This window comes from Mustela nivalis (genome assembly GCF_964662115.1).
Source record: "Mustela nivalis genome assembly, chromosome: 6".
NCBI lineage: Eukaryota > Metazoa > Chordata > Mammalia > Carnivora > Mustelidae > Mustela > Mustela nivalis.
In genome coordinates this window covers 34,056,872-34,076,376 of record NC_139025.1, presented here as the reverse complement: position 1 = coordinate 34,076,376, position 19,505 = coordinate 34,056,872, and the positions used below count along the sequence as shown (strand labels likewise).

At 35.1% G+C, this 19,505-nt stretch overlaps 1 protein-coding gene across 16 annotated transcripts in view; it reads left to right on the top strand.

The window, feature by feature from the left end:
• GPHN (gephyrin) overlaps positions 1-19,505 on the top strand; it is a 643,001-nt gene that overhangs the window by 601,760 nt on the left and 21,736 nt on the right. For all 16 annotated transcript variants that reach the window (XM_082734092.1, XM_082734090.1, XM_082734087.1 and 13 more), the window contains one exon: positions 6,412-6,499. In XM_082734092.1, coding sequence (XP_082590218.1) covers positions 6,412-6,499 — 88 coding nt within the window. The remainder of the gene's footprint in view (positions 1-6,411; positions 6,500-19,505) is intronic.

Sequence of the window (19,505 nt, the reverse complement as noted above, 5' to 3'; positions counted from 1 at the left end):
GCAGAGCCCGACTGGGGGCTTGATCTCATGACCCCGAGATCATGACCTGAGCTGAAATCAGGAGTCAGATGCTTAATTGACTGAGCCACCCAGGCGCCCCCATTTCTTTCAGATATTTCTACTACTTGGCCTTTCAGGCCACTAATTTATTTGCATTAGGCACTATATTCACCTAAATCTACTAAATTTTTAAACTTGAAAATCAAGTTTTTCATTCCAGAACACCCTTTTAACATTATAAATGTATTTCCATTAGTGCTTTAATTGTTTGTTGTTATTCTTGCTGATATTATTTATTTCCCCAGCAGTTTTATTATTTCAGTAGAAGCTTCCTAAATGGTTCTTATTCTTCTACCCTCCAGCTGCTGCCTTCTTATATTGCTGGTATTTTCCTTTGCCTACTGAGAATGCTATTTATTCTCAGCCCTCAGGAAGCCGCTAGGGTATCATGGCCCTCATGTGAACATAGTTGTAGTAGTAAAAAGAATCACAAGTGGTAAAAGGCATGGAAATCACAATTCATGAATTGCAAGGCACCAACAGCAAGCTGCCAGTGTTCTATTGAAATACAAAAAAAAAAGAAAAGAAAGAGAAAGGAAAGAAAGAATGATACATTTGTGCTTAAATTCGATTCCACTCAGCTTCAGGTGGTTCAAATCAGTGAATGTTAGAGATGGAAAGAATGTGGTCCAAATATTATTTTATAAATAAGGATAATGAGACTCCAAAAGAATATTTGCTTTTCAGAATCATCTCAGCAGGAGACAAAACTGGGTTCTAGACTTTGTGACTCTCAGGGCTTCAATTAACAGTTTTATTTTCTCACTAAGTACTTAAAGTTTTAGCAACTCCCTTGTAGAATGCTTTTATATAATATTGGTACTCTAAGAGAACAATGGGTTGGTACTTAATAATTCAAGTGAAAATGGATAGAAAATGCTAGTAAACCAAGACTAATGCTAGTATTCAATATATCTTTAAAGAAATGTTAATCGCCATTCAAATCTAATTTAAATTGCTGTTATTGGGGCGCCTGGGTGGCTCAGTGGGTTAAAGCCTCTGCCTTCAGCTCGGGTCATATCCCAGGGTCCTGGGATCGAGCCCTGCATCGGGCTCTCTGCTCGGCAGGGAGCCTACTTCCTCCTCTCTCTCTCTCTCTCTCTCTCTCTGCCTGCCTTTCTGCCTTCTTGTGATCTCTGCCTGCCAAATGAATAAATAAAGTCTTTTAATTAAAAAAAAATAAATAAAAATAAATTGCAGTTATTAATGAAGGAAGAATTAAATGATAATACAATATCCCTTTAAGACATGCTACTCTTTGAGAAAAGGGAAACTATTGGTATATACCAAGGAAAGGTAATCAACTTAATCCAGCATCCCCTCCAGTGGCATTGGTGAGAAGATAGTTCAAATTTTAAAAGTACAAATTGTCAGGTTTTTATCATCTCTATATAGCATCCACAAATAGGATTTATATATTTGGATAAAAATGATAAATAGCTTATATCTGGAGGCATACTAATATAACAAATTATCTTTTATTATGTGAATATTTCTATAGTTTAAAAGAATAGAGTGAACAAAGGGTAATCTTGAACTTTTCACTGCCACTGTGAACCTCAGTGCCTTCTTCTGCCCTACCTACTACACAGTTGTGAAATTAACATATACCTGTGGAAGTGTATTGTTCGTTCAAAATGTGCATATTGTCATTACTTTTATTTCTTATATATCAAATGATCTAATATATACAAAGTGATGTTATTTAAGAGACGTGTAAGATACATAATGTCATATTATATAATAAAAGATCAGAGTATGTTTTAGTTTTACTCTCCCTTCTTTGAGAAAATTAATATACCATGATCTATTTAACAAAACAGAAAATCCTGAATAGTTCTTATTCTATTATAATACCCACAATTATAATCCTTGTTACCTATTCCTTTTATCATTATTCAGAGTAATTGCTTGGTTTCAGAAAACAAACTTTTTTTTTTTATTTCTTAAAAAAATGAGGGGAGAGGGAATATGAAGTAAATATGGGAAAATATTAGCATATGTCAAATCTGAAAGATAGATACATGGCTGTCATATGTTATGTTGGAAATATTTTTATCATTTAAAATATAATATGAATTTTATAAAAAAAAATATATAATATGAATCATAAAAAGAGAGCAAAGTTATGACTTGTAAACAACTCCTAAAAGTTATGTTTAATCAAAATCTTATTCAGTTTCCATCTGATTATAGGATTCAGAATCACATTTGTTTCATTCCCCAGAATTATGCTAACATGTCCACACATGCACTTTACTAGTCAACACAGATAGATTATCACTTTTTGCCTTACCATTTGATTCTTTTGCACAAGGGCCCTTTCTCATGAGAATTTTCATCATATGATATGTCATATTCCTGAAAAAATTAGACACTCACTCTGATTAGTCATTAGGATGGAAAAAACACATAATATGGATCCAGACGCCCTAGTTCTAGCTCTGCCACTTATTACTCTACCTCACCTTTAGAACACTACCTTCGAAACACCTGGGTGGCTCAGCCTGTTAGACATCTGACTCTTGATCTCAGCTCAGGTCTTGATCTCAGGTTGCTGGGTGTGGAGCCTACTTAAAAAAATAAAGCACTGCTTTGCTCTGAATATTACTTTCTTTCTCTGTAAAATGAACATGATATTACCTGTTCGATCTACCTCACAGACTTATTAAAGAAGGAATAAATAGAGTTATTACTCTATTTATACAACATAATGCAACATAAATGAAGTTATAGATCCTCTGACTGTTGGTCTCCATTTGTACCTGACCCTCTACTGAGACATTATCTCTTACTAGATTCCAGATATCAGAAATATGTGACAGAAAGTAGAGTCAAAGAGAGGGGCAGAGGGGGATAGAGAAGAGTAAGACCCAAAGAATGCACTCAGCTGTGATACTGAACAGAGTGACCCCCCATGAGCTTTCCAACTTTGAAAATCAGTGTTTTGTGAATACACAAACACAGAGTAGAAAGTAACACTGAGAATGTTCTTTGAATACTAAAAAGCATGAAATCCCTTTTAGTTTATTTCTGTAAGTTAGAAAAGTCATACAGAGAGCTGATGACACTTCAGTTTTATAAAACAGGAAAAAACATCTTGCCCAGGTAATGTAAAAAAAAATGAGGGGAAAAAAAAATCACTGAAATGTTTGTTTATTTGTATCATTAACTAGCAGATCCCAGGACCTTTAGCCACCTATAAAAATTAATACTGAGAAGATGTAGATGTCACTGCTGCTTTGTTTCCAGGGACTTTACCATAATCCTCTAAGATTGACATGTTATAAATTATATATTATAAAACTGGTGAAATTAGCTGATGTCTCTTTGTACTAACACAAAATTATATTTTGTTAAGAATATTTATTATCCATTCACCTGAACCACTTTCCACATTATCCTGTTTGTGTTTTTCCATTTACTCCATTGACCAAACATTTGCCTCAGCCTGATGATAATATCCAGCAAGGCAAGGGGCCCAAAGCTCTGGACATGCAGTGAACAGAAACCCAGCATGTACATATCTTATAGTATTTTAATACAACAGAATAAGTTCCTGTCTTTTTCACTAATATAAATTGAAAAAGACTGATGAAAATTCTGTACAAAATACTTAACTCAAAACTACTTTAAATATTATTGGGTATAAGTCTTCTAAGATGTTTGCCCAACCAGTTTAACTTTGAAAGGGATTTTTTTCAGGGTTTTTTGTTTTTGTTTTTGTTTTTTTAAGTTTTACACATAGATCCTATCTTTACCAAATACCTGAGTACATTTTTGGCTGCATAAGCAATTAACTAGATGATTTTAGAGTCCTTATGTTGGTAGTTTGGAAGCCCATATGAGCTATTTTCCAAACTTCTGTGTTTGTGTCTTTTTCTTGGGAGCTTGCTCCTCAGAGCCAAACAAACCCCAGTATACTCATAGATAGGCCAGTACTTGGAAAGGAGAATTTTATCCAGATCCAGGAAGAGAATCAACCAGTAAATGAAACTATTTAGGCTGGGATCAGGCCTAGCTTGCTACCACTTTTGAGCCATTTGGACTTGTCACATACAGTTCTAAATGTATCTAAGGCCCCATCTGTGATTTTCTTCTATGTTAGTAATGAATATTTTCCTAAATAAAAACTATCAAGTATGCTAAAGTTGATATAAACTTTATACCATATAAACATACCTAACGTGTTATATGTTTATATGATATGTTTGTATGGTATGTTAGGTTAGGTATGTTTATATGATAAGCTTCTGTCAGTAGTACAGCAATAATAACAACTAACCTTTCTTTAAAACTTAGTTTGTACTGTGTAGTATTCCATAAACTGTCTTATGTATATTGTGTCACTTACTCCTCATAGCAACCCTGTATTATCTCTACTTAATAGATGGAAAGCTGAGGCAAAGAGAAGTTAAGCAATTTGTCCAAGATTTTACATCTAGCAAATAGTAGCATCAGGATTTAAACTCAGGCAGTCTGACTTAAGAGTTTATACTCTTGATCTCTGTGCTACACCACTTCCCAACTAGCTTATCTCTTCAAGAGCCTTAGCAAGTTGAAGGCCGCCTGTCAGGTGAATCTCAAGTTCCTCTCCTTACTTCTATCAACCCTAGATAAAAAGGGAAATGATGTCCTAGTTACTAATCATCTTCTCCTCCTTCAAGCACTTTTCCTCCTCCTTTCTCCCTCCCTCCCCCATGAAATAGTGCATTAAGGTAAAGGGATGTGAAAAAACTTCACTACCAAGGGTAATTTGGGGGAATGTATGCTATTTCCTTGAAACATCATTTGGTTTCAAGTTAACAAAAAAACACTGAGGCTAGCTTTAGCAAAAGAAGGGTTTATGGGAAGATGTATGGTTATCTCATGGAACCCAAGAGCAAAATAGTCCTCAAGAGGAACTAAACTCAAGAACTGGAAAAATAGGGGTGCCTGGGTGCTCAGTGGGTTAAAGCCTCTGCCTTCGGCTCAGGTCATGATCAGAGTCCTGGGATCATGCCCCACATGGGGCCCTTTGCTCTGCAGAGAGCCTGCTTCCTTCTCTCTCTCCGCCTGCCTCTCTGTCTACTTGTGATCTCTGTCAAATAAATAAATAAAATATTAAAAAAAAAAAAGAACTGGAAAAACAAAAACTAGGATTGTTCCCTTTTTAGATGTGCATGTTAGATGTTCATGGGGGAGAAAGAGATCTATCCCCCTTCCCCACAGTGTAAAAAGTTCTCAGAAAACAAAGGTATAGGCCAGACAGATACTCCTCAAGACTCCCTTTCTGTACTCCATCATTTGAAGGGGAATTCAAATGCATATTACTAGTACCTTTGTATGGAATTCAAATAGTAACTAGATAGTCCTTTTTAGCTAACCCTCACCTGCCTATCCCCCTCTAAGCCCTGTTCCTAGCACTTTGGTTTTTTTCCCTCAATTTATCAATCTCAACTTATGCCTTTGTAACCCTTCTAACATCCAGAGGATAGACTTGATTTTGCTTCATCTCTTCTTCCCAGGCCTTTGACCTGTGCAATCAAAGGTCCTGTAAACTGATCTTTTCAGTTGACTCTCAGGAATCTGCCTAGTTTCAATCCCTAATATTCATCTTGTCCTTTTACCTTCTCAGAATATTTCATACAGATTCTGCTTTCCTTGTTTTTTCCTAGTATACACCTATTGCCTCTTCATATTTCTAGGGAACTCCCACCACCATCCTTGTCTGGCTAAATGAAGTCCCAATTCTTGAGCTTGAGGGCCTTCCAAAATCATGTCCTATCCCAGTCATTCTAAGTCCTTCACTCTAGACAGTTCTTTTTCCCCATATTAATCTCCACTGAGGCTGCATCATAGGCTGATCCTCTTTACAAGGCCTTTTCTCATTCCTTCCACCTGTGAAAGTCTGAAGGCTTAACTAGCTTAAGTCATATTTCCTTTATAAAGAGTCTTGTGTGACCTCTCCCAGCACCTAGGGTCACCAATCATCCTGGTCTGCCTGGGATTTCCTAGGACATGTGACTTTCAGTACTAAATCTTGGATTATCCTAGATAAACTGGGATGGTTAGATAGCCTACCAGCACCTCAATATCTCCCCCCATTATGCTGCCTTGTTAGAACAAAAAGCCCTATGAAAGTACCAGTAGCCACTACTTCCGCACTTACAAGGTTCTTTCTCTGCAATAAGAGTTAGGTTTCCATTGGGCAGAGACCTTTTTGTTTCCCACTTCTTGCAGAATATAGTGCAATACTCATATTAATGCCTACTCAGTGAATAAAGTGGTTTAGTTTTAAGTTGGCATTTAAATATCTAAATACTAAAATCTTTTCTTGTGGTTAACTTATTTGTCTTTATTTTTTTCCAGCCCAGATGACTTACTCAATGCCTTGAATGAGGGTATCAGTCGTGCTGATGTCATCATCACATCAGGGGGTGTATCCATGGGGGAAAAGGTATGAAAATATGGGGTTCATGAAAATTTATCTAAGGTAATGACCTTGATTAACTGTAGTCTGGTGGATATCTGCTATCTGTAACCAGACCTGTACAAATCTTAAAAATCAATACGGCTTCAGAAATTTCTGGGCATTCTAAAAGGGATGCAGTGTAAGTAGATCAGAAGGCTTACCTCAGAAACAGCTTGAAGAATCCTATAACTTTCAAAATTATTTTCATGTTCCTTTGAAGATTTGTTTCTTTGCTTACTCACCTTTACTATAACATTAGGACTTCCTTTATAAGTGATATTTACCCAAAATCCTGTCCTCCCCTGCCATATATTCCAAACCTGAAAAAGAACCCTTAGCTCTTCACAGGGAAGAAAGACAGGATTAGGCATTGCATTGCCCCTTTGACAAATAATAATGATCATAATCATAATAATGATGAAAATAAAATACAAACATATATAAGTATATATAGGATTTTATAAGATTAAGTATATTTGCACAAAATATATGCTTAGTCCTTTAAAAATCACAATTTTAATGTTTCAGTATCATTGAGTTTATATATCTTAATGAAATGTGTTGGTTCATGATAGTTATTGGGTCCATTGAATAATATTATAAAAGCAAAATATACTTTACTACAATAACCAACCTGATGTTTTGGCTCAAAATATTTTGCTAGCCTATAAACCCTTTCCATTTTTTTTCTTTTTTTCATATTAATGACTTAAATGAAAATTTATAAAAATATTGTCATAATAACAGTTATTACTAAAATTCAGATTTTTCCAAGAACACCATTTTAGCTAGATCTTATATGTAATTATTGTTCTTGGTCTCTGCCCTATCTAGCTATAAAACTGCCTAAATTTATAACCTGTGTGGCAGAAGTTAGTGGTATGAACAGAGAATGCCTACCTTTCATTCACAACTAGTTTTAGAGTGTGTAAAAATAGCCCTTGAGTGGCAAAAAACCATAGAAGAAAAATAGAGACTCTCAATCCAAAACTACCATCTCAGACTACATCCAGGAGTGAAGGTATTGAAGTGTGGGCATTATTCTCCTTATAGCAGCCAGATTGCTGGTTTAGTCTTTCCTCAAAGTCTCCTGGAAGTCCTTAATCCCAGGTCGAGCAAATTGCTGTAGACCTCTTCTGCGATCACAAAGGCCAGAACTGAGGTCTGCATTGTAGTAGAGCTATAAGAAATAATTTTCAACCTGTCTGTTTTCATTACCATCAAACTGCCTGTGGTGCTCTGAATAACACAAGAGCAAACCCTGAAGTTAAGAGTACTGGAACATTAATTTTGTTGTTTCCAGGGAGTATTTAATGTATAATTTATCTTGGTTGCTAATGAGCTTACTTAATGGGACAATACATTCTATTTGGCAAACTTGAAGTTTGTCTTTTCCAATACTTCTGAAAAGGCAACAAGCTTATAACATACATAGGCTTGGCAATTGTAGCTTAAGTATGGTCAGGATAGAACACTTCTCAGCCTTAACCTTCTTTATTAATGCTAACAAAGATGTCAGTAGTTGTCCTCGGAATTGCTCACAAATAAATAGTGGCAATATAGTAATGCATATTGGTTTTATTTATTATCTGACTGGTAAGATACTTACACTAAACCTTTAATACTAAGCAGGAGATTTTAGGAACTAGGCATCCCATAGAAATCCATAAGAGCTAATAATTGTCATTCTTGCCTTCTTGAGTGGGAATATGATGAAAGAGGAACCAGGAAGAAAGAGATAAAACATAAATGCAGCAAACTCCTGCCAACCTGCAAATTCTAGTTGCCAAAAGAATTCAGTTGTACTTCAATAGCAGAAAGAAAAGCCTAAGAGACAGAACATCTGTTCCAGCCCAAGGGCTGAGCCTGAAAACCAGTCACTGAAAAGATAAGGTCAAGGAAAGAGCCAAAAGCATTATGTAGCAAACATGAATCTTACATGCAGAAACTCAGGTATGCAAGAATATCATTTACTTGATTCAACTTAAATCCTACTATGAGCACCTATGCTACAGAACTGGCAGGAAATTTTATTAAGCCATTATGGAGCTCACCTGCTCCAAGGATTATGCCAAGAAACTGACAGGGGCTTAACAGACTAACAGTGGATCAGGGAGGCACAGATGGTCACCAGTCTGCACTGAATACATCCGCAATATCCCTGTAGTGCTATGATCTCAGGTATTTGCTCCTTTAGGCCTTGCTAACAACACCGGGGTCATGGGGAAGCTGGGAGCCTTGGGGCAGGGGGAAGGGACACCGGCTGCTTATAGGACCCACAGACCTCAGTCCTCTTCTCAGCCACGAAGAAATAGCCTTCCACAGTTGCTTCCCTCAAAATCTTTTCGTACCTCCACCTCTGCCCCAAAGTGCTTATTTTTTATAAAACACTGACAGTTTCAAGTAAACAGTATCAGCTTTTTGCTCTGAAAACTAAGGAATTATATGCATGACTATGAATTTTCCACAACCTACAGAATTGTAAACTAGTTCAAAGACAATGAAAGGTGGAGATTACCAAAAAGGACACACTAGATTGGACCCCCAGTAATTTTTTTTGGTTTTTTTTTTTTGCCTATTTAAAAGTCTCTTAATGTTTCCTGATAATGTTCCTCTCCTACCTCATATGATCAAAATAATCACAAAGATCATTATTGATCGTAAAAAAAGGCTTATCTTAGAGCTTGCCCTTATTATTTCATAGCAAATTTATTAATTAACCATAGAGGCCTCCATGAATTTGTTTTGCAAATTTTGAGCCATAAAGCAATAGAATATTAAATTAACCAACAATATCCCAAACAAATAAATACAATAAAAGTTCTCTTATCATTTCATTCGGCTCTATGGCATTCTTGTTCTGCTAGATCTTGGGTTAGCGATCTGCTTTCATGAAGCCATCTGCTTCTATTCTAAAGAGCCCTGGGATTCCTGACAGTCTGCTGGCACTACATAAAAGTTATCTAAGCAATCTCATTTCAGGTGCCTATACCCAAAAGACTGTTCTTTGAAGTGTCACTAGTGCAAAGTACCTATGATAATCCTTTTCCCTAGTGCTCTGAATTTTTGTTGCAGGCACAAACTATTTACTGTAGCTTTTAGCAGAACCTTCAGGCAAGCATTAGAGTAAAACAGAAATTTCCAAAGATGACAGCTCCGTAATAGCTGTATTTAATTTATCACTGTAACTAATAATATCAGAATAGAAGTAGAATTCTCTATTCAGATATAGTATGTAACTATGTCATAAAAGTTTTGATGTGTTTCCCCTGAGGATGCGGGCATACTATGGACAGCAAAAGCATTGTCAAATCTCCAGGCATGTCCCATAAAGCATAAAATTTCTGAAATATTTATATTAACATTTTATACATATGGATCTAACCCAGGGCACACCAAGCCTCTCTTCTCAGATATGACAACAACTGCCCTCACATGACACTCTTACAATGGTAATATATCAAACAAACCTAATTATTTCTAACATCTCTTTTTATAAGATGAAAGAAAAAATCTTTGTGATTTTCTAGAGAACTTCTAGGAAATTTCAAAGATAGCTTTAGGTGTGAAAGATAGTCTGAAATTTTTACTTTTTACTAAATTTAGGTCTGATCTTTAGAAGGCAAAATCAAAAGAGTTGTCAGAAAAGAATTGGGTACTTGAATAAGGTAGAATCATGGGTACCTGAGAAACAGTACTGGCTACCTAATTTTCAAAGCAAGAATAAAATATTTGGGAATAAGCACAGAAAGTAACGTAATTATAAATAATCTCAGCTCATTTGTCAATGAGGAAACTTTGTTCTTTATTTTTTCTTTAAATAAAGGCAAAATAAACATAAAGCCCAAAAGGGAAATTATATAAAAAATAATCTAGAGCTTCATGAGCAAAGCATTAATCGGTAAACCATAGAAATAAGCTCATCAAATTTTAATATAGTTCTCAGCTTCATTTTAGGCACAGGTACTATAAACCAAGGCAAATCAAAGTCTCTTCCAAAGTTTTGTCTTTTATTATGTTATTTTATATTTTGAAACAAACCACCATTTTACTTCAGAACAAAGAGTGGGCCCCAGACCCATGAGGGTCCCTAAGACACTTTAAGTGGATCTTCAAGATCAAAACAATTTTCATAATAAAACTAAGACTTTATTTGACTTTTTTATTCTCCTTCTCTCATGAATGTGCCATGAGTTTTTCCAGTGGCTGTATATTGTATTCTATCGCATCAGACCCTAGGCAGAAACAAATAAAAAGATCCAACTGACTTATCTTAAGCCTAACATTAGAGAAATTTTCAAAATTATAAAAACAATGCATAGGGGCGCCTGGGTGGCTCAGTGGGTTAAGCTGCTGCCTTCGGCTCAGGTCATGATCTCAGGGTCCTGGGATCGAATCCCGCATCGGGCTCTCTGCTCAGCAGGGAGCCTGCTTCCTCCTCTCTCTGCCTGCCTCTCTGCCTGCTTGTGATCTCTCTCTGTCAAATAAATAAATAAAATCTTTAAAAAAAAAAAATCTTTAAAAAAAAAAAAGCAATGCATAAAAAAGTTACTTATATTTACATGAAATGGTCTTGTCATTGCTATTTCCAAATGAAACAACAAATTTTAAAAAATTTTTAGCTTCAATTTCTAATATAATATATATCTATTAGATATAACCCACATGAACAAAATCTCTGGGGATCCATATAAATTTTAATTTAAGACCATGTGGAGTGTCCTGAGAACAAATATCAGGATTGGACTTTAAAAATATATATACTCTTTCCTTAAAAAACTGTCTGTCATTATTGTTCCTAGAAAAATGTAACACCTATATTTCATTATAATGTTCAAAAAATAACTAATTTTTATTTCACGGTTAAAACTAGATAATTGAGAAATCATATATAAGCATTTGAGCAGATTAGCCAAATTCATAATCACACAGAATATAATTTACTCTAGCCACATGCATCCCTTTGTACTTTCTTATTGTAGTAAAGACAAACATATTAATTAACATGACCTAAAGGTATAAGCCTCTCTCTAGCATATAAAAATAAGAAGCAAAGTACATTAGCTTTAAAATAAAAGTATGGGGTGCCTGGGTGGCTCAGTGGGTTAAAGCCTCTGCCTTCAGCTCAGGTCATGATCCCAGGGTCCTGGGATCGAGCCCCGCATCGGGCTCTCTGCTCAGCGGGGAGCCTGCTTCCCTTCCTCTCTCTCTGCCTGCCTCTCTGCCTGCTTGTGATCTGTCTGTCAAATAAATAAATAAAAAATCTTTAAAATAAAAGTATGAATTGTCCCCAACTTACAGTGGTTCAACTTAACAAATTTTCAACTTTACAATGGTGTAAAAGTTACACCCATTAGTAGAAACCATACTTCAAATTTTTAATTTTGATCTTCTCCCAGGCTAGCAATATTCAGGGCATTAATCTCTCATTATTTTGGGCAACCACAGCGAGCTGCAGCTCCCAGTCAGCCACAATCATTAGGGTAAACAACTGATAAACTTACAACCATTCTGTACCATACAGCAATTCTATTTTTTCACTCTTACTACAGTATTCAACAAATTACATCACATATTCAGCACTTTATTATAAAATAGGCTTTGCAGAAGTGTTCTGTAATATGTGTTCTGGACATGATTAAGGTAGGCTAGGCTAACTATGACATTGGGTGGGTTAGGTTTATTAAATACATTTTCAACTTGTGATATTTTCAACTCAAAATGGGTCAGGTGGTAACCTCATCATAAGTGAAGAAAGATCTGTATATAAACTTAAAATTATGCTAAGTTATCAATGATCCAGTATTCTTACTTAAAAGTCATCTAGGTATCTGATAATTATTTGTTAATTAATTTAATATCAGTTCAATAAGATTTTGTTACTTAAAGATCCTGAATATTATTTTCAAGCTGACATACTACAAACATAATTACTATTGAAATTTAAAGTTTGTCAGAATAATGATTCAATTATATTGTACCCAATTTTACATTTTTCACATTCTTAAAATATTATGTAAGAAAAGCATTAGCTTATTTGATGAATAAACCTATATAAATTTAAGAAAAACAAACCCAATCAAAATAAGTATTTGCTTAATTATACTTAACACTGATAAATAAGAAAAAGAACATAGCTGGGTTTTCACAATGACTAAAGCTATTTATCAAAGATTTATCTTAACTTGGTGATGTTTGATGCTTAAAATTATAAGAATACCTTTTAATGTAGCTCATTTAAAATATAAGTTAAATTTCCTTATTATCTGATAATTTTAGAAAGATTCTATTTATTTAAGAAGTTCTTTATTTCTCTTTTAGAACAGAGTATCTTTAATTTAACAGACAATATAATTATTTCGATAGAGTCTTCCTCTTCCCCCTGGCAAAGCAAACTTTATTGTGGCCCTAAAATGGGGGTGCTTCCCTCCAGATCCTGCTGAAACTGAGAGTTGGAGATTAGGGGCTCTTGGATGGCCCCGCCCAACACCACCACCACATTCAGACTCAGATGAACTGGGGTGGGATAGAAGGAGTATGGTAGGAGGGAAGCACCCTGAATTCAAAGCATACCCTGAGGAAGGCCCACTCTGCATGATGGTCTCATAAGCATATGATTTATGAATATTTTCCAGAAGTAGGAAAACATTACACACTCACAAAATGAGATAAATGTCTTTCTGGATCATAGACACAGATGCATAAAAAACATACAGCTTCATCTCAACAACTTCAACTACAGGTCACAAATAAATACAGAAACAAAAAAACCTTACCAGTCCACAAATAAAGAGCTGTTTCCCTTCCTAGAGATCATAAAGTTCTTAATTGGTTAAGGCTCAAAATGACAGTAAGACAAATAAACAAGAAAGACTGATAAGACAGATTCTCTGTCTTCTCTTACCTGAGATTTCAATCATCCACTTGTAGGAATCATTAGACTGTAAAACCAAATTCCCAATCATGGCTGCCACAAGGGGGAATACCTTATTCGCCATGCATGGAAACAAAAATAGAATCAAAATAAATAAAGGGAACAAAATTAGAGAAACCAAAATTTAGCAGAGTTCAAGTTTTATTGCTGCTTGGCCTTCACTCCACGAACCTAAGTAGTGTGGCCAGGTGAAAGCCACCTGTGAAGTGCACTTTTCTAGCAATTAAGTTTACCTGGCTCCATCAGGTAAATCCATGGGGCATCTCAGTGGAGCCTCCAGAATTATTAAAGTGTAATGTTTTATAGATAAAATAACGAATTTCATATACTTTTGAAATAAACACAGATCAAGATTTTGTTTAACTCATTAGCTAATGAAGGAACCAGTAAGATGTTACTACTGGTTCAAAGGAGAATTCAAAGAACACACACACATACAGATAATCAATTATATCTTCACGGAATTAATTTGCATTTCTTTGAATAATAATCTTATTTGCCATCAGTTTTCCCAGCTTAAATTTTTTTAAGTTTTTAGTTTAATTCCAGTTAGTTAACATATAATGTTATCCTAGTTTCAGGTGTACAATACAGTGATTCAACACTTCCATGCAACACCCAGTGCTCATCACCACAAGCACACTCCTCAATCTTCATCCCCTATTTCACCCATCCTCCCACTGACCTCCCCTCTGGTAACCATCAATTTGCTCTCTATAGTTAAGAGTCTGTTTCTTGATTTCTCTCTCTCTCTCATCTTTTCCCTTTGCTTGTTTGTTTTGTTTCTTAAATTCCAATATGAATGAAATCGTATGGTATTTTTCTTTCTCTGACTGCCTTATTTTGCTTAGCATTAAACTCTCTAGCTTGATCCATGTCATTGCAAATAACAAAGTTTCATTCTTTTTTATCACTGAATAATATTCCATTTCTACACCTTAATTTTTAGAAAATAGCTCAAAGATGATAAAATACACAAACCAAAAGGTTGTGCTACACTGGACATCCAGTAATCTTTGTTGCCTATTTTAAAGTCTTTCACAATTTGTCTAATGTTATTTGTTCTTACCTGCATTGAGGAAAAGGCCTTGTTTCTTCATCCATTCATTTTTCTTTTTTCTTTCTGACTCTAGCTTTCAGCATATCAGACAGAGATCCTTGCTGCTTCTATAGGTAAACAGAAACTTAAGAACAGTGGTGATTCTCAGCCTTTATGGCTATGTCTGGTACAGGCTTTCTCTCTGTCATAAGAAACATGAATATTCATGTTCAAAAAGAATGAGAGGGGTTTTTTTCCCAAGACAAATAAAATACTTCCATTCATTTTGCAAATATGTAATGAGTATATCTGCTTTCCAAACTCTGTGTCATAATCTTTAAGGCCCTGCAAGTATGGCCTCTGTCTCTCCAACCTCATCTTATGCCTTTCTGCTCATTCACTACCTTTCATTGTCTTTTCACTTTTAGACACATTCTTTACTGCTTTAGAAGCTTTGGTATGTATGTTCCTCTGCCTGGAATTCTCATCTCCTCACACTTCATATGGCTGAATCCTTCTCATTCTCACCACCTCTTTTAAAATGGCCTTTCCTTATTCTCCACCCCGCCCACTATTCTCTATCCCAGCACCTGCTTATTTCCTTCATAGCATGTACCATGCTTTATAATTATTTTATTTATTGGCTTACTTATTTTAGGCTGTCTTTGTTGCTAAAATACAACAGAACATCTTTGTGTCAGGGACCATGTCTGTTCTTGTTCAACATTAAATCTCTAGCACATATAGAATTTGTGATATATGATAGACTCAAAAATATTTGTTGAACTAAGAAATGAATGAATGGCATGTGCTATTCAGTAAGGATTTCTTATATATACAAGTTTCCTGTTCTTTCAAACTATGTAGTCCAATAAAGGATACATACCTTTTATCAGACAATTGCAGTAGAACCTTGGTGTATCATATCGGAAGGACATAGTATTATAAAAGCCTATAAAAGGTCTGAAGAGTTCTGCTTCTACTGTGATACAGTGATTTATTTGGACCAACCCTCCCACCAAGAACAACTGTAAAAGCTATATAATTTTTTTTTCCTTATTTTAAAGAAGAAAAAATAAAAAGCTGGTATCTGAAGAGAACAACTAAGAGAGCCAGGATTCAAGGCACCAACATCTCTGAGAAGTGAACCACAGAGAAGGAGCACTAGAATTCTTCACCGCATTTTTCCTCAAGGCATTTACTAATTCCTAAGCCAGGAGAATGGGGGAGGTGTAATGGTGCAAGAGACCAAAAAGCCAACCATAGCAGAGTAGCTAGGAGGTTAAGAAAAATAAACAGAATTTTTAGCAGTTTTGAATTTCAGGGCCTGCGTGAGTGGATACCTGGTAAATATCTCAAGCTCTCAGTTTAAACCTTGGAGTGCTCTAGGAATAAGGACAAACTGGAAATATACCAGCCTTCACACAGACTGAAATCGAGCATCAAATTATCTCAATCTCTGATTAGGTCAGGCAATCTTTACTTTAACGAACTGCCAATGGAAATTAAATCCTTTCTAGAAAAATATATCATCTTCTAGAACCTCTTTAATATTTTTCACATTAAATATTTGGGCTTCAGTTTTTAAAATCACCAGACATGCCAGAGACAGGTCAAAATCACTAAAAACTAAGAAAGAAAAACAAGATAGAACAGCCGTAAAAATAATGCTGATGTTTATTTGGTCCGCTGTGAAATTTTAAAAACTGTAATTAATATTTTTAAGAAAAAAGAAATGATAAATGTAGAATTTCACTGGGAAGCTAGAGTCCATTCAGTATATTCAAAATTTTAGAAAAGGGATGGAAAATATGGAAATAAGCATAAAAGACATATGGGCTCTGGTAAAAGGTCTAACATACATGTAATTAGAGTCCAGAAGGATAGGAAAGAGAGTGAGCAGAAGAAATATTTAAGAACTTTTGGCAGAGTTTTCCAAAACCAATGAAAGACATCAGGCCAGAAATTCAAAGAAGTCTGCTAATGTCAAGCAGGATAAATACAAAAAACAAACAAATCAACACATACCCAAGTAATCATAGCAAAACCACTGAAAACCAAAGACAAAGAAAAAGTCTTGCCAGAAGGATACATTACCTCCAAAGGACCAAAAATAAAACTAACAAATGATAAGATATGATGAAACTCGGAAAGCAGTGGCATAGCATTGGTAGAGTGATGAAAGAAAATAAGGGCCGGTGTAGAACTGTATATACAACAAAAAGTACCTTAGGGGTGCCTGGGTGGCTCAGTGGGTTAAAGCCTATGCCTTTGGCTCAGGTAGTGGTCCCAGGGTCTTGGGATTGAGCCCCGCATCAGGCTTTCTGCTCAGCAGGGAGCCTGCTTCCCCCCCCCTTGCTCTTCCCCCCCCCCCCGCCTGCCTTTCTGCCTACTTGTGATCTCTGTCTATCAAATGAATAAATAAAATCTTTTTTTTAAGTACCTTAAAAAATGAAGATAAAATAAAGACATTTTCAGCCAAATAAAAACTGAGCACAGCTATACTAAAGGGAATTTTTTTAGTCAGAAAGATTGTGGAGGAAATAAAAAGATATTGGCTGTTTAAACAAGAAAGAGAGAGAGACAGAACATAGGTAATCAGATCCTACCAATGGGTTAAGTTACTGTATTTTGATTATAATGTAGCCATTGGAGGTGGCTACATTATCCAAAATTGGAGAACTCTAGGACTCCAATTGGAGGTGTTAGCTAATGAAATGTCCTAGATATTCCTTTGGGTAGAAAAGCAAGTTGCAAAACAGCTTGTAAATTATTCTCTCATGTGCATTAAAAAAAAATGTTTGTGTATGCATAGACAAGTTTAGCAGTGATGAGAAGGATGAGCTTAAAATTTTATTTTATACCATTCTATCTGTTTGCATTTTTACCATAATATATTTTTAACTTTTAAATTAAAATTAGTTAAATTTAAAAAAAAAAGGGTTGTGGAGGTACAGAAATGCAGAAAGGATTAAAAACCAAAAGAAAGTGTTAATATGTGGTTAAAGGTAAATGGGTGTTGATTGTATAAAATAATAATGTCTTATGAGATTAAAATATGTTTATATATAAACATTGTGTATTAAATTATAAATATAGAGTGTATCTTGTCTGTATAGCATATATAGAAATATATATAATAGTTAAATATATATACACACCCATATAAACACACATATTTTAAATGTATATAGACTGTATGGTACATTATACCACAAAAAACAGAGGGGAATGAATGGAGTTAACTGATTTAAGGTTCATGCATTGTATGGGAAGTAATAAAAATATCAAATTATAGTGGACTATAATAAGTCAAGAATGCCTATTGTAATCTCTGAAATAACCACTAAAAATTGTAATAAATGAATGTGTAACAAGCTAATAGAAGAGAAATTAAAATAACAAAAAAAAAGATGAATTCAAAAAGCATAAAAGAAGGAAAAGTGAAATAAAAACAGAAGTAACAAATAGAAAATAAATAGTCGGGTGATAGTTTTAAGCCCAAATACAGTAGAAATTATATTAAATGTAAATGGACTAAGTCCTCCAATTAAAACTTGTCGTCTGGATTGTAAAAAGACAGTAATTTGTCTTTGTAAAAATTTGATTGTAAAAATGGCAATAAAAGACCCATCTTAGGGGTGCCTGGGTGGCTCAGTGGGTTAGGGCCTCTGCCTTCAGCTCAGGTCATGATCCCAGGGTCCTGGGATCGAGCCCCACATCGGGCTCTCTGCTCAGCAGGGAGCCTGCTTCCCTTCCTCTCTCTGCCTGCCTCTCTGCCTACTTGTGATCTCTGTCTGTCAAATAAATAAATAAAATCTTTAAAAAAAAAAAAAAAAGACCCATCTTAAATAGAAAGACACGGCAAACTGAACATAAAAGAGTAAAAAAAAGTTACAATGAAAGCTGGTGTGTGTGGCTTTATCGATATCAGAGAAAATTAAGATGAAAAGGATTACGAGATATTAGGAGGGACATTTCATATATTTAAATGGATTGATTTATCAGAAAAATATAACTCTAAATTTACATCTGTTAATATAGCCTCAAAATAAAGATAAGCAATCTATGATCCAGTCTTGTGAATTAAGGGGTGGCTGAGAAAAGACTGAGACTGAGATAAGGGTTGGAGAGATGAACATAGAAAGAAAGAGTATTCCAGAAGGAAGGAAAAGCATTTTCAGAGACTGAGGGCAAGAAAGTCTTAGAAACTTAAAGTGATATAGTCTTGCTAGAATGGAGAGAGAGAGAAAGGAGGGTGAGGAGGGAGAAAGAGAGAGAGATTGAGATTGAGAAAAAGGAATGGGAGTGGATAGGAAAAGGATTGCCTCATGAGAGAGCAATGATTGGTAAAAGGGGGCTAGAAAATATGACAATCATAGATATGATGTTCAAAAGATGGGATTTTTTCCTGGAAAACAGGAAGTTTGGATGTATTATAGGCTTGATCAGACTTTTTTTCAAGAGATCTCTCTTTCTGGTATGGGAGGAATGAATTGGAGGAAGGCAGGACTATTGGCAGAGAGACCTATTTCAATAATACAAGTTGGCTGAGGTTGTGGAAATAGAAGGGAACAGATTTTTAAAATAAAGTATCCCAAGCTTGTGAAATATTTAAATTTTTAGTGGGTTTCTTAGATTAATGAACAGGAAACTCAGCAATAGACCTAGGGGTTGAGAAATTTTTAGGACTGCAATTTTTTCTTTATGTCTACAAAACCAATTGCATGGCAATGTTGTCTTTCATTTCCAAAGGTCAGGTTTTTTCAAACCACTGTGGATTAGTTGTAACTTTTGTTGGCAGATAAAAACAATTAAACTCCCTTGACTTTCTAGTTTAGAACTCCCTCCCTGTTTGTTTGTTTTTTTTTTTTATTATTATTTTAGATGACTTATTTAGATTCCTTGAGGAATGTGTACATTACTTGAAATCCATAAAGGAGAATAATGTGGCTCTCTTGACATAGCACAACTTCTTAATCTTCTTATTTGTTAACATCCTTTCTCAAACAAAATTC